Source organism: Coccinella septempunctata, chromosome 9 (assembly GCF_907165205.1).
Source record: "Coccinella septempunctata chromosome 9, icCocSept1.1, whole genome shotgun sequence".
Classification (NCBI taxonomy): Eukaryota; Metazoa; Arthropoda; class Insecta; order Coleoptera; family Coccinellidae; genus Coccinella; species Coccinella septempunctata.
In genome coordinates, this window is record NC_058197.1 from 11,100,523 (window position 1) to 11,116,726 (window position 16,204).

At 35.5% G+C, this 16,204-nt stretch overlaps 2 protein-coding genes across 3 annotated transcripts in view; one reads left to right on the forward strand and one right to left on the reverse strand.

The window, feature by feature from the left end:
- LOC123320672 (flotillin-2) overlaps positions 1-16,204 on the reverse strand; it is a 248,107-nt gene that overhangs the window by 172,007 nt on the left and 59,896 nt on the right. The gene's annotated exons all lie outside the window — the stretch shown is intronic.
- LOC123320668 (glucose dehydrogenase [FAD, quinone]-like) lies at positions 364-14,389 on the forward strand. 2 transcript variants are annotated; one of them, XM_044908047.1, is made up of 3 exons: positions 364-563; positions 10,261-10,525; positions 12,461-14,389. In XM_044908047.1, the coding sequence occupies exons 2-3, from the start codon at positions 10,270-10,272 to the stop codon at positions 14,053-14,055; spliced, it is 1,851 nt and encodes a 616-aa protein (XP_044763982.1). In that variant the 5' UTR covers positions 364-563; positions 10,261-10,269; the 3' UTR covers positions 14,056-14,389. The 2 variants fall into 2 exon arrangements, with proteins under 2 accessions (XP_044763982.1, XP_044763983.1); XM_044908048.1 differs by lacking the exon at positions 364-563 and adding an exon at positions 578-740.

Here is a 16,204-nt window from a genome sequence, read left to right on the forward strand (position 1 = left end):
GACTCGAAGCTTATCAGCAGGAGAAAACCTGAAATTCTGAATCGAATTTGAGATGGAAAATATACATAATGGAAAATTTCTAACCTAACACTCGAGCTTCCAGTTGAATGGTCATTAATATCGTCACTTATATACCGTTTGAAAACTCTAAGATACTATTAACTACCAGTCCCTAAAACCGCCAGTCAATAAAACCCACATTTCCGCGTCATCCATCCACCATACAACCCAGACTCCGAATCAGACAAAAATCTGCAGTTCTTGACCCCGGAAAACCCAGAAAAACCACCGACCGCAAAATTGTGCCTATCGAAGACGTCACGTCACCAATCGACGCCGAAACATAAAAACATCGCGACGAGCTGCATGCGCATCAGTGGTACCTCTTCCTGTTGCGTTAAACTAGAGAAAAAAAAAAAACGCCGAAAAACTCGTCTAACTCATCGCCGAAGAGAGGACTTGTACAGTGTTCCGAAGGTGATTGGAATAGGTAGGAGTTGAGAGAAGGAAACCTTCAAGCACTCCAATTCTGTTACAATAGCCGGTTAATAGGTGCAATACCAGTAAGTACATCATACCTTTGCTTTCAAATAAGCGCAAAGTGTCATAGAGTACCGAGCGCGCGGTTTCTGTGGTTTTTCAAATTTTACGGAAAATTTTAGTATATGGGTAATAGCAGTTAGTGGTAGTTTCAGTGAATTTGTTGGTGGATCCATACACAGGTTGGGGGTGGTGAGAAGGTAATTTCATACTGATTAATCTTGAAAAAAAGTAACGCACAAAAAGTAATAACTTTTTTCTAGAAAATGCTCGAGCAGGTCAATTTTTATTCTGAATAACTCAGGAGAGCTTGTCATGAAAGACCCTTCTCTCCGTAGGATGTTTGATGGGGTTTTTATCAACCTTTTTTTCATTATGGGAGAGATATTTAAATTTTTCAAATTCGAGTTTTTACTCCTTTATGTATTTTGAGGCCGATGATATAACATTATACTTTAGAAGTGATTGATGTCTTTGAAGTGTTACCAAAAACATGCATTTTATGTAGGTTATGTAGGATGAAAGATTGAAGAACGCATTTATTTTTGTAATTTTGATTTTAATTCATTAATTACTACCCTGCGGACAAGGAATGTTTCAGATAAGACTTCAAAAAAGCCAATAACTAATGAAGTGTATGTCAACGACCTCGAAATGAATTGAAAGCATTGAAATTCGAATTCAATAAGTTCAAATATTTAATTCCTAAAAATTTTTTAGTATCGCTTGAAATTGAAATATTAATTAATTATAACTATTACTCAGATGCGAATCGATAAATATAAATTCGTGATAAGAATATTTTCTCAAAAAAAAAACACAGAAAAATAAGGGTCGGGCAAACCCTTAACTATGGGGTTGTTGTTAAAAATTCTAATTTCCATGCTTTCTATCAGATTAACACCGGTACCTACACCGTTTGACAGCTGCGGTAGGCATCTTTAGACAAAAAGTCGGAAATAACAGCCATAAACCTTTTTAATGATCGAAATATTCATTTGATCAAAAAAAAAAATTTTTAAATAAAATTTGTCCACTGCCGTAAAACGAGTCGACAAATTTATATTTTTGTAGTTCTGCTCTGTGCAATTAAATATTTCATGTTTTATTTGGAATTATTGAAGTCCAAAAAGCGGATATTCCTAGAAAAATCCTTTTCCAGAATTTTATTTCATCTACTTCAAAAACTGTCGGTTCGTATTCTGAGCATCACTCTGTAAATAGACATCGTGGTATAGAAATTTCAAGCCAGTCCCAATCCTTTCGTGTCCAAAACAGATTTATATGCAAGTTAGCAGGAACTGCAAGCCAAAAGTAATTAATTAATGTGTTATTAAAAATCGAAGGTAGTGGACCACCTTGAAATATGAAAAAATCGTACAATTCTGTTGAGACAAAAAAAAATTTGTCACATTTCACACTCTCAGATGAAATATTGATTTGAATCATATTTCAAATACAATGTTTCGTATTGATACTCGATGAAAAAGGAATGAATAACATAATTTCTAACTATTATGGAATCTTCACCATTACACATGTTTCGTTATGATTGTGGCTTCAGAGTTGAGGTAATACCAAATTATTTGCTGGTATAAATCGAATGAAATGTCACTGAATTCAATAAGATATTATTTTATAGTATCGAAAAACATTATTTTCCCAATAGTTCAAGATGCATTTTGAAGTAGATAAACATTTTCATTATCTACAGGGTGAGTTTAAAAATAGATTATTATTATATTATTATTTCATTCCATTCTGAACAAAATATACGAGAAACTTTTGTTATTTTCATACGAATCAAAACAAGGTTCTGTCATAATATGATCCAGTGTGGCATTCAACCGCAAAAATAAACTCAAACTCAAATCTTGAAGCTCCCTTTCTTCAATTCATCTCCTAGATAACACGAAGTAAATACTTCCTGTCATCAGTAGGTATTGAAAATGGCGGAGATAATCACAAAGAATATATAAAAACGAAGTATTTATTGCCTATATAGGAAACCACAAAGTTAGATTCACAAGGTTAGTCTATTTCTTCATTGAAAACACGTGATACATTCGAACGCATCAAACGGTCTTGAAAACGTATTCATTTGTCGAAACACACTTGCATTTCGAGAATTGAAGACACCAGGATATGGTCAATGAAAAAAATTGATCAATAAACTAATAATAATGAAGTGCCACTGAAGAGTAGCAAGTTGCATACCACTTTGGTATGAGGATGAGAAACATAGCCTCTCATTATGTAGACACATCTCACATCACTTCTGAACATTGGAGCTCAGCGACGAATTTCAGGATATAAGAAAATCAATCAAAATATTGGAGTAGGAGCCAGGATGACTCAAATGCTATCAGAAGGAGCGTTTAACTAAGCATAAAGGAACACCAGAGATGATATAACACTGAAAACGCCTACTCAGAATAGGCAGCATATTTGAATTAAACAGGGCAATGAAAGTTTCGGACTGATCCTTCTGAAAGCTCTGAAAATTTACAGGTACAGTTCTTATTATCGAAAGGCCTTTCTTGAGGTTTGCAGCACCCTCCAAAAACGGTGACAGATATAGCTTCCTCAGAAAAATAGGCTCATTCTCCGGTGTACTTTCATAAAGTTTCAATTTCAAACAGCCATCATACCGAACCATTGTCTGTCTCGAACAAAATATACACTTCAATTTCATCTCCACAACGAATAATCTTCAAAAAGAAAGAACTTTTTCACTTCGTGCGTTTTCAGTTAAAATCAGTGTTAGATTCATCAAGACCGACAAATCCATGTCATCTATGGAAAAGCTATTTCCACAAGGATCCGAACAAAAGCAAAAAACATATCAAAGTCTCCGAGCTTCCACTGGACCATTTCAATCCCGATTTTAATCAATCTGTCGATTGCGTTATTCATCAAAAGCGACTATCTCTGGTCGAAAAGTGATAAGTGAGCTTATTTTTGCTCGATTTTACGATGGTTCCACATTTATTAATTCAGAGTGAGGTCGCGCGTAACTTCCCACACCATTGCTACTTCTGAACAGTTCTAAGTGCGAACCAAAAGAGTTGGGGAGCCCACGATGCTAAATCAGGATTTAGTCGAGTGTCGTGGAGACCTAGTGGAGTTTGAAGATTAGATGGAAGACAGAAAAAAAATTGTATGATGTATGCATTTTCAACAGTGGGGAAAGCGTCTGCAGGTTTTCAAAAATGTGAAAAAAGATACTGTATTTTCCCTACATGTCTCATAATAAATTCATGTTGATCTGACAGTTTGCGTAGTGGGGCTAGCCGTACGGAAGAATTGGAAAAGTAGAAAACCACTTTTCAAGAGACTAATAGTTCGTACGTGACGCAAGAGCTTAGGAAAAAACCTCAGTAAAAAAACCGTCTCCCCGTGAGTAGTGTAGTGAAAACAGTAATAAAATAAAAGACAGCAACAGAAAAGTACATGGAAAGAGAAAACAACAGTACAAAGACAAAACAGTAAATATATATTGAGAGTCGAATTGTAAAAAGAAATTAAAGGAAAATAACTTACATGTTTAAAATTATAACCGAAATCATCTGTCAAGAAAAGATGAAAGTAAATATGTCAAATTATCAGGGATCAACAAAGGCAAACAGAACGAGCAGAAAGAAGCGCAGAAACCACAGAAAAACACATAAATGACTGAGTTTCTGTTGAGTGGCGAATAAAGAATTTGAAGCAGACACGAAAATTTCGTCTTTTTCATTATCTATCAAACTCCAATGAACAGGATGGATAACAGATTTGATAAATACTTTTGTCTAAAGCAATTTTGTCCACTCTTAACCATTTTCGAGCTAGAAGGTGATAAGGGAGAGGAAATTGAAAATTCAACGATGGGATACTCTTCCTTTGACCTACCATAACGGATCCATTGTTCCAACAATGGATCGAACTGCCGGTCAGCTTTATAGCTGCAGTATCGTTGCAGTAGCACCAGTAATAAAACAAAAATAAAGTTGTTTTGTTATTGTTATATCTAAATCGTAAAATCGCGAAATTTACGATTCGAAAAATCAGGGTGAATATACCGTGAGAACGTAAAATTTATCATAGGCTCTTGTTGCGGATTTAATGTTGACTTTTTACTAATTGTCTGTTTCAGTTTTTTCGAAAAGAGATGATTGAGAACTCAAAAACATACCTTAGATTCCCACACCAGTGTTCTATTGAAATTGAAGTGAATATTTTGAGTGATTATTGCATGTTATTATTAGGCAGCAGTTTCATATAGCACTTTTAGCCTTTCTTATACCTGCAGGTGTTTCGAAAAAATTTTTGGGAGTCCCAGAGGCACCTTTGGAAGACTCCAATGAAAAAATCGTTTGAGATTCTTTTATTCTGTGATTATATTAGTCTTTAGAAAATGGATTGCACATGAAAAAAATCAACAATGTCACGTGGTATGTAAAAGAGTCATGTTCGATTTTAATTGTTTAGGATAATGTCAACTATTAAGGTTGTTGAATAAAAGTATTTCGTTCTCTGTCGAATTTTGCTGTGAACGAACCCAAACTTCACAATAGTTCTAGTCAATTTGATTCCACAATTATCGTCGTGAAGTTGACCAGTTGGTCGAAGATGGGACTTGGGAAATACCAGCCATTATCGTTGCAGACCTTCTTTAAATGCTACAAGAATATCGTATTGGGAGAACCTGGAGAATTCGCCTCTTCTTTGTGGGAATTTCCTCGATTCTTCAATTCGAACCCAAGGACATTTCAGCGCGGTTGTGTTTATGATCCAAGTTAATCACTTCCACTTCGGAAATTTTCTAAATGCTTCCTAAATACTCCAATTAAATGTTCACATCAAGCACTTTATATTGAGAAAATATTGCTAGAGATGATATACCGCTAACTAATTACAGTACCAGTAAAAAAATTTCCGTTATTTCATGAAAGAACAGGCAGCATCTTCAATCAAATTTAACAATATTTAACAATAGTTGAGATAGCATCTAAAGGTTCAACCTGTACTTTGGGTCAAGTCAAAAATGCATTTATTACAGAACGAAATGGAAGAAAAGATCATTCAAAGGATTTCTGATCACAAGCCTATTAGTTTTTCCCACCTCTAAGGAAATTTTAGAATTTTTCACCAAGTTATTGATAAAATCCTGCTCAATTTGTAGCCCGAAGTACCAAGGATCTTTTTCCTCCATTATATTTAGGTCTAGATGTGATATACTCTAGGATTTTCTATGCAGTAGTCACTTAAAGGGATGTACGATGATGTATTGATATCTAGTTAGCCTAGACCAGTTCCATGCATAGGAAAAATATTGAGCAACGAACAATAATTCATTAGAAGTATCAGTGTGAAGTTTGAGGTCAAAACAGTAAACCAGTGTTACGGAATAAATTGGAAGAAAGAAGATATACACCAAAATTGTGAATATCGAAAAATTGGATGGCTCGACCATCATCAAGTACCTGTATTTAAAAGGGTTAAGAGATAAGCATATTTACGAAGATATGCTTAATAACCTTGGTGATCCATGTCCTTCGTATGCGACCGTGAAAAATTGGACTACAAGCTTCAAACGAGGTAAATTTTCCATTGAAGATGATAACCGATCGAAAAGGCCAGTTTCTGTGCCAGTCTCCAAAAATATCGATGCAGTTCATGACATGATATTACAGACCGTCGAATTGGGCTAAAACGGATATCTGAAGCACTGAATATTTTATAAGTACGCGTTCATCATATAGTTCACGTCAATTTGGGCATGAGAAAATTTGCTGCAAAATGGATCCCCAAATGTTTGAATGTTGACTAAAAGCGTGCAAGGGTAGAAGCAACGCGTTCGATCTGTGCTCAATTTGAAAACGATGTAGACTTCTCACAATGAATTGGTACTATGGATGAGACTTGGGAACATTTCCACGATCCAGAAACAAAGCAACAATCGATGGAATGGCGACACACTGATTCTCCAAGTCCTAAGAAATTTCGTGTCCAAAAATCTGCTGGAAAAGTTATTGTTTCAGTTTTTTGGGATTGTCATGGAGTAATCATGTTTGATTTTTTGAATGAGGGTAGAACAATAACCAGAGATTACTATTCGACATTACTGACCACTCTACGGGAAAAAATTAAAGAGAAATGACGCGGAAAGCTATGCAAAGGTGTTTTGTTTTTTGCAGGACAACGCCCCCGCACACAAATCTCATGTTGCCATGCAAAAATTTCGTGATTTAAGGTTGAAATTACTAGAACATCCCCCATATTCACCAGATTTGGCTCCATCCGACCATCTTTTTTTCCTCAACTGAAGAAAAGTTTAAAAGGTCGTAAATTTTCTTTCAAGGATGAGGTAATAAAAGCTGTGGAGGACTGGTTTGCAATTTTTTGAAAGGTCTAGAGACGTCTCGTATGTTACCGTGGATCTAGGTTTCTTGTTAGATTTTGTTATTTGGGTGCCAGCTGGTTTCGACATGGAAATCTATTTCTGCCTTGCGGCCAGCGTGGTAAATTCAAAATCGGAAAAGATATCAACTGAACGATTCAATATGGCATTTCCAACTGTTCTATTTACTCAATCGAGTAATGTCGCAAAATTCATCCAAGCGAACCTATTTACCTCGTTCAAATAAGCTTGCAAAATATGCGATACGATTACTCGATATCAGATCGAAAGAGAATCTGTATCTGCGATTCAATATCGTTTACGAGTAAAACGCTAATTTTAATGAGAGTGTTGTTTTCTTAACACAGAAAGTATTTTTATAAAAACCAGTTGTTGACTAGATGATTTCCCAACACCAAACATTATGCACTTTTCTAATTGCAGATTACTACACAGCAGTCTCATTTTCCATAAATCACACGTTAACCATTTCGAATAATGAAACGTCAAAGTTGCTCAAAAACATGCGATAAAATTATCCAGATTTATAACAACATAAATGATGATACAGTGCGAAATAACGATTTTCAAAGCTAAATTACTGATTTTCATACGTCAATTAATGAACAATTTTGTAACGGAAAAGACAATTACACTGTTTCCTCATGGGGGAAATGCTAAGCGTAGATATCGTAGTTGAGTCATTTTTCGTAGTAAAAGTTTAGATTTCATTCGTCTAATGATTTTCCATTTAAGTTGTAAATATGTCGTCAGTAAGAAAAAGCTACGTTTGAAAATTATTGACTATGTAGTGGATTAATTTCCTTTTTATAGTTATCTTAATTATCTAATTCACATTATATGTATCAATTTAAATTATATTGAGTGATTCGAGTGAAAAAAACAGTATCAATTGAATAATTTATAGGTTCAAAAGAATGAGATAAGTACACAATCATCGGGTACTAGGAAAAATTGGCTGAACAGAAAAAGAAAAACAAAACATAAGACTAGACTTTTAATGGTGTGCTCCATAGTAATTTACGTAGGATAAGTAGATCGATTCCAATTTGCATTTATAGGAGGATATCTTTTGATTGTGAATTCGTGGATATACGATGATCTCTCTAGAATATGTGGCAACCCCTTTAAGAATCTTGAATGTCAATAGGGCGTAAATCAATTTGAAGATTTGTATTTATGACTACGATAAGAGGTTATATTATAAGCTGAATGCTAACCTCCTGTGCACCTCTCAGTTATCGATGTGGCCATGAAGATAGCTCTTAGGGGCTAGGAACAGGCACTATGGCGTGATGGTAGACTGTTTGAGGGGGGGGGAGGGAAGCGAGGGCTCCCAAGATGGTGGAGGATGCCAAAGCATCCCTTTTCTATACAAGCTTCTACTTCGTCAACTCTACGGGATAATGGTTCTGAAGAGAGATCTATGGCCTACACCAACCAGACTTTTTGTGCCTGAAAGTCCAACTTGATCGACAATCTCCTGGTCCTTGAGAGGAAAAAGCTGAGCCTGGTGATGTGCATTGACTGTTCAGTAAACATGTGAAGAAAATGCCACCGTCTTGTGTCACTGGTGTAGAAGCAGTGATGAAAGTGTTGAACATACTCTGAATTGGAGAGATTCTAGAATTGCAATGCGGCCTCATCATGCACAAGCGTAGGAAATCCCAAAGAAGTTTAAATCACCTAAACAGAACTGTAATCCGGTTTCGGGATCATTGTCCCTCATCAGTACAGTGCAGTGCGAAACCGGCGTATTCTGCTCACCTTACACAGTTGACTACAACACACCTATGAAACATAACACCTACTATTCTCTGTCGACATCTTTGGATTTTTGTTGGAGTGTTTCAGGGTGTGAGTCTCTCCAAGATGCTACAGGACCTCAGTTCAGTACAGTAGAGGCACCATACGTGAAATGAAAAAAATGCTGCATGCAAAAAATTGTTCAGTAATTCATGATTTTCACCATTATTTTTGTACGCATCATTATAGAAATTTCTGCTGTGTGTAGATAATCAAATTGCCGCCTATAACTATACCGTAGATAAACATAACTGATAAGTTTTATGTTCACTAGATTTCAAAATATTCTTGATTGTAAAAATAATTGATTCAAAAACAAAAGGCGCAGTGACTTTAACAACACAACATGAGAGGATTGAAAAATTCTTAGCCTACTATAGAACCAAACCAAATTTCAATGTCAAAATATTCTTTTACGCAACATATTTTCCTCTTAATTGGAAACATTTATTACAGAAAACCTGCAACGTCTCTAGACTTTTCAAAAAAATTGTTTCTTCTTGCTCTGCAAACCAGACCTCCACAGCTTTTATTACCTCCTCGTTGGAAGAAAATTTACGACCTTTTAAACTTTTTTCCAGTTGAGGAAAAGATGATCGTCGGATGGTGCCAAATCCGGTGAATAAGGGGGGTGTTCTAGTAATTCAAACCTTAAATCACGAATTTTTTGCAAGGCAACATGAGATTTGTGTGCAGGAGCGTTATCCTGCAAAAACAAAACTCCTTTGGATAGCTTTCCGCGTCTTTTCTCTTTAATTCTTTCCCGTAGAGTGGTCATAGTAATGTCGAATAGTAATCTCCGGTTATTGTTCTACCCTTATCCAAAAAATCGATCATGATTACTCCATGGCAATCCCAAAAAACTGAAGCAAGAACTTTTCCAGCAGATTTTTGGACACGAAACTTCTTAGGTCTTGAAAAACCAGAGTGTCGCCATTCCATCGATTGCTACTTTGTTTCTGGATCGTAGAAATGTACCGAAGTCTCATCCATAGTAACAATTCGGTTTGAGAAGTCTACATCGTTCTCAAATCGAGCACAGATCGAACGCGATACTTCTACCCTTGAACGATGAAGGGCACAATAGGCCCTAAGGTGGCAGTGCAATGGAGCGCCACATATGAATTAGTGTATGCAATTTCAGAATGAAGAGATTCACAATATGTTATCTCTGAAGACATCAAGTTTTGGACAAATCCAAAGAATCAAGATTTGGTCATTTTTCACCATTTTCCTCTAGGCAGTAACTTAGTCATATTCAAGGTTTTCATAAAATTCCTCGCCAGAAACATTTTTAGAGTGTAGCAAAATAACAACTCAGATATCACAGAAAATATAGGTAAGGAAATTTGGAACATTAAAACTGTTTGGAAATCGACGGTAGTAAATTTAAATGACCGTGCGATACATCTACTACCGCTGTAATCCACAGACAATTATTATAGGAAATAATTAGTTACTGATGATATTCTCTTTTTGGCATTAACTCAGAGCATTATTATTTTCAGAAGCGAAAGATGTCGCTGATGCATCTCCTTTGGCACTGTCTTCTGGTGACGACCTGGTTCAGGCCCACTAACCAACAGTCAATCCTCGAAGGAATGATCAAGTTGGTCATGGAAGGCGAAAATCAGGCAACAACAGAACCTGAAGATGCCCAGAATCTTTATAGCGAATACGATTTCATCGTCGTTGGGGCAGGGACAGCCGGATGTGTTGTGGCCAACAGATTATCTGAAAATCCCGACTGGAGAGTTCTTCTGATCGAAGCAGGTGAGGTTCAAAATTAACAGTTAAATTTTAATAAGCAGGCCCCGATTTGAAAACAACACTTGATGAACTATTATTATATAGGATTTGGTATTATCATCAAATTGCGTATAAACGATCTCTTGTCTGTGAAAAAAACAAGTGGTGCTGCCCTAGTTACTCAGCAAACGTTTCCGCCGTCCGTTGTGTCTAAGTAGCAGCCATTCTATACATACCAACAATGGCACAATTTCAAGGCGGTACTATAACAATGCGCAAGGACATTTTTATTAAATTTCTCTGCAAGAGACCTCAATGAGTGCTAGAAACATTTGACATAGGTCAAGGGAGTTTGGATTGCCAAACTCCCTCACAGCAGCAGCTATGACATCAACGAACGACTGGACTAAATAAAAATATTTGTAAAAGGCCGCCAATTCGAATTCAAACAAACAACAATGAAGTCAAATGTTACAAAAAAACTGTGGTCAAAATTATGTGAGAAATAAATATAAAAATGAGAGAAATCGAAACTCATAAAACTAGAGATGAAGAAAGAACTAGAGATAAACATGGAAAATGAAAGAAATAGAGATAAATTCAGAGATAGAGAGATAGGAGAGATGAAAATAGACATAGAGACAAAGATACTGATAAAGAAAGTGTGAGAGGAACGTATTAAAGTGGAATCTAACCTTCATTCAAATGAAGACGCTTGTTACGATAAGTTTTTGTTTATACACGATTTGTATGATTTGCATTCTTGTCAGCAAGCACATCCTATATAATATTCAATTGAATGGTAATTAATGTGTGCATTAGGCTACGTGATATTTCTACTAAATTTATCGAGTTGCATTAGGATATTAATAGATAAATGAGTGTGATCAATGCAAGTTCTTAATCGAATCATTCTTTAAATCATCGACAATATATGAGTAGGTACGCTTTATGAAATATTCTAGTAGTTGCACTATAAATAAAGACATGATAAACCTCTCTCAACTCACAACAATCACCTCAAAATTACAATGTCAAATTTTATTGGCCACCATACGTAAAAGTATTCACCAGCCGAATATAAAACACGTTCGTTAATAACTGTGGGTTAAAACAATTGTTGCGAATAAACATTTTCAACTATAATACCCATTTCAAGGTTATAATACCTGAATCTTACAAATTTAGAACATATCTGTATCCATCTTGAAATGTTTACAGAACTGAAGATTAATTAAATTATGTGAAGTAATTATCTGGGAGAATAATCAATGAATTGCACTCATAAAAACTGGAAATCTGCGTAATTGATGCGGAAATATTAAATATTGGCAATTTTCAGAATTAAATCTAACTATATGCACTTTTCCAACATAATGTGGGTGATTTCACCGTGAAATTCATAAGATATCAATTAGCTAAGCCCTACCAGAGAATATTAATTATACAGGGTGAGTCGACTTTGACTCGTGCAAATATTTTAACAGTACATTCTTGAGGACAACAGAAACAATTTTTTCCATTACCATTTTTTTCCGAATCGGCTCGGTTCAAAGGGCTGTTGAAAAACCATAAAAAATGTTATTTTAAGTTCTATTTCACACTTTGTACGAGTCAAAGAATCACCCTGTAGAGAGAATACTACAGAATCAAATAACGAAAATCTCTTCATATATACATATATAAATTTTGGTAAATTATGCCCATGAACCACCAGTGATTAATGTTCGATAAAAAATCAGTGAATAATGGTTCATTAATCATGAGTGATTTATGAATTTCATAAATTATCAAGGAAACGGATAGATTATGATCACGTTATGCATCAATGGTGGATAAAAAAAAATTCAACTCATATTTTCCATGCATCTTTGATAAATGACAAATAATTGAAAAAAGTGAAATTTGCAGATTTGAGAACATGATAAATATAATGAAATCCATTCGAATTCGTTTCAGGTCGACCAGAAAATTACGTGATGGACATGCCAATCATAGCCAACTACTTGCAATTCACAGATTCCAACTGGAAGTACAAAACCGAGCCAAGCGATAAATATTGCATGGGTTTGGACAACAAGCAGTGTAACTGGCCTAGGGGCAAAGTCATAGGAGGCTCGAGCGTCCTCAACTACATGATTTATACCAGAGGAAATCGCAGAGACTACGACAACTGGGCCGCCCTTGGCAACGCAGGCTGGTCCTTCGAAGATGTCCTTCCGTACTTCAAGAAGATCGAGAACTTCACCATCGACGAATATAAAAACTCAGAGTACCACAACGACAAGGGTTACTTGGCTGTCAGCTATTCCCCTTACAGAAGCAAAGTAGCAGATGCTATAATAGATGCATCGCAAGAAGCTGGATTTCCTTATGTTGACTATAACGGACCAAAACAGATCGGGGTATCACAGCTCCAAGTCAGCATGAGAGATGGGGTGAGGGAAAGTGCAAGTAGAGCCTATTTACATCCAATTAGGAACCGTCCAAACCTCCATGTCAAAAAATACTCGATGGTCACCAAATTGCTCATCGACCCTAGCACCAAGAAAACTAAAGGCGTTGAATTCGAGAGGTTTGGGAAAAGATACCTTATAGAATCAAAAAAAGAAGTTATAGTATCTGCTGGAGCTATAAACTCGCCACAGCTCCTCATGCTCAGCGGAATAGGCCCAAAGAAACATTTATCGGAGTTTGGGATACCAGTGTTGAAGAACTCAAGGGTTGGTTTCAACTTAATGGATCACATAGCTCTCGGCGGTCTCACCTTCATAATAGACAAGCCCTACACATTAACCCTGGATAGAATGCTTACAGCCGAGAGTCTTGGTATGTACTTCAACCACCACAAAGGACCAATGACGGTGCCTGGAGGTTGTGAGGTGGTACTGTTCACAGATTTCGAACGTCCTGGTGATCTCGATGGTTACCCAGACATGGAGTTGCTCTTTCAAGGTGGTTCGCTAGTCTCAGATCCGCTCTTGCGCAAGGATTTCGGTATAACCGATCAGATTTACGACGAAGTGTACAAGCCTATAGAAAAAATTGATTCCTTCATGGTGTTCCCCATGTTGTTGAGGCCGAAGAGTGTTGGAAGGATTATGTTGAAATCCAGGAGTCATAAGACGAAGCCAAGGATTTTCCCTAACTATTTCGCCGACAGGAAAGATATGGACACGATTATTAAAGGTCTAAGGCTGACTTTGAACATAACCAGTCAACCAGCTTTGAAAAAAATAGGATCTAAGCTCCACACGATACCCATGCCTGGCTGCAAACAGTATACCTTTGGCACTGATGAGTATTTTGAATGTATGGCGAGGCATTTAACATTCACAATTTACCATCAGAGTGGCACTTGTAGGATGGGACCACCATCAGATAAAAAAGCAGTTGTAGATCCAAGATTGAGGGTGTATGGTATTGAAGGGTTGAGGGTGATTGATGCCTCAATCATTCCTGAAATACCAGCAGCACATACCAACGCTCCAACCTTCATGATTGCAGAAAAAGGCGCGGATATGATAAAGGAAGATTGGGGTTGGAAACAGTGAACTGATTTTGAAAGAAACATCTGTGATAAGACTTTGAACTAGGGTGGTTGACGAAAGTGAATTATATTTATTGAAGAAATAGCTTTGTATTGTTCACGAGCTTGCTTTCTAATATAAGACTGATATTTCCAGTTGTGTAAAAAGCTAGAAATGTATTTAAAACTTGAAAATATTTTGGTGCTCTCCAAAAAAAATTTGCATTTTGTGATGATGTTTCATAGATGAGAAAACGTTATTGATTAGATGATTTTTAATGAAAATCAGACAATCGAAATAACATTGTTTTAGGCTGAATTTTAATTTAATATCATTACGATGATAAGAATGATGATATGATGTTATATCAGTTGGCCGAATTTTTCAGTTTTCGAATCAACAAACTATTTTCAAACTATAGTTTTTTTATATTTATCATTGTATTTCATTGTTTTCCACTGATTTCCAAATAAATGACCATAGGATAAAGATATCATTTATCAGAAACAAAAAACTCGAAAATATCAATATATTTATTAAAAAAGTTCTGCGACAAAATAAAGATCGTAAAACAAGGTGGACAACCTGCACATTATAATTCAATTCAATAATTATAGTACCTCAAATTGCAATTAGCATTTTATGGGCATAAATTTCACTGTTATTTCGAATTCACTACTTGATAACACAAAATATTCAGACGAAAAGAGCCAAACAGTAAAAAAAGTTATTCTGGCGTTGAACCATATAATTGTATAGTTCAAAAAATGAAATATTGCTGACTGCGAAATTCTTGAATAATGAGAAAATTAAGTGTTGAATTAATTCAGATTAAATGGAGTAATGCAAGAAATATTGGAAACTCTAGATTTCTCAGAAGCTCTAAAATGAACCAGTAAATGTTTTTTCATATTCAACGTCTATGGGACATAATGTTACGACTGCACATTTCAGGGAAAGTAAACTTATCGATTAAAACTAATCTGTTTTAAAACACTTCGGCCGATAATTTGAAGAAACTGATATGTGATATCCAACAACACTTAGGTACTAGTACTAATTTTAATGGGAAAAAGATTTATCAACCTCAAACGTGTTTTTTTTTTCATTCTCGTTACTCACCGAGATTTGAAACTTCAATTTTATAAAATTGATGTATTCGACACGTATATACAGGATGTCTGTAAACAAATGCGAAGGACTTGGGGATATGCTTCCTCGATGAAAATAAGTAGGGGTAATATCAATAAATTTTTTTCGGAATCGATTCCCAAGATACAGCTGTTGGAAGGCGAGGACGAGTTGACAGTTTTTAATTGTTTTTACGCTTTCTTAAAAACACTGAGTCATAAAACTATATCCTTCGCATTTGTTTAGAGACATCCTGTATTTGGAAGTATAATTTTTTTTATGAATTATTACTAGAATTGATTATGAACGAACTGAATCAGACTAGTTGAGTAGGAACAATAATCAAAATAATTTCACAGATTCTTCCCAAATAATGGAGTGCTTTGATTTGAATCATAGGCAACCAACAATTATTCGCTTTGCTTGCTTTATTACTCACATAGAAATGTTTTAATACTGTCGAACTTTTAACATTTAACTTTTATCAGGTTGAACATTCGGCCTTAGAGGTATAAAAAAATGATTACGCAATTTTCATTTTATATGATTATATGACTATTTTTCAATGAAAAGAGACAAATTATCAATTGAAATTAAATTAGATAGCCTCTAGTAAAAGGCAATCGGACGGCTTCACTGCTAAGCTAAGAAGTCAAAAGTTTTACCAATGAAGATTTTGCCAAATTTTTGTTAGAAGCTGATGACAAAGAATACTCAATGGCTAAGGTTGTAATGATGATTGGAATTGCAGAAGCTAGCAGAAAGGCAGAGTTAACATTTCTTCCATTTGAAAATGTTATAGATTGAGGAAGAAATAAACATTGAAATAATTGTGTTATCAAAATTTATAATACAAAATAAATTTTGTGCAACTAGTTACACCAAGTAAGACGTTTCGTAACGTCAATCAGTTCTAAAAAACGTCACTTCATACGTCAAAATTGGAAAAAGCATTTTTATCGATGCTTTCGCGATTTTTATATCTGATTCATGTATTTGATCACAATTGAAAAACTACTATCAAAAATTTCAAAACTGGATG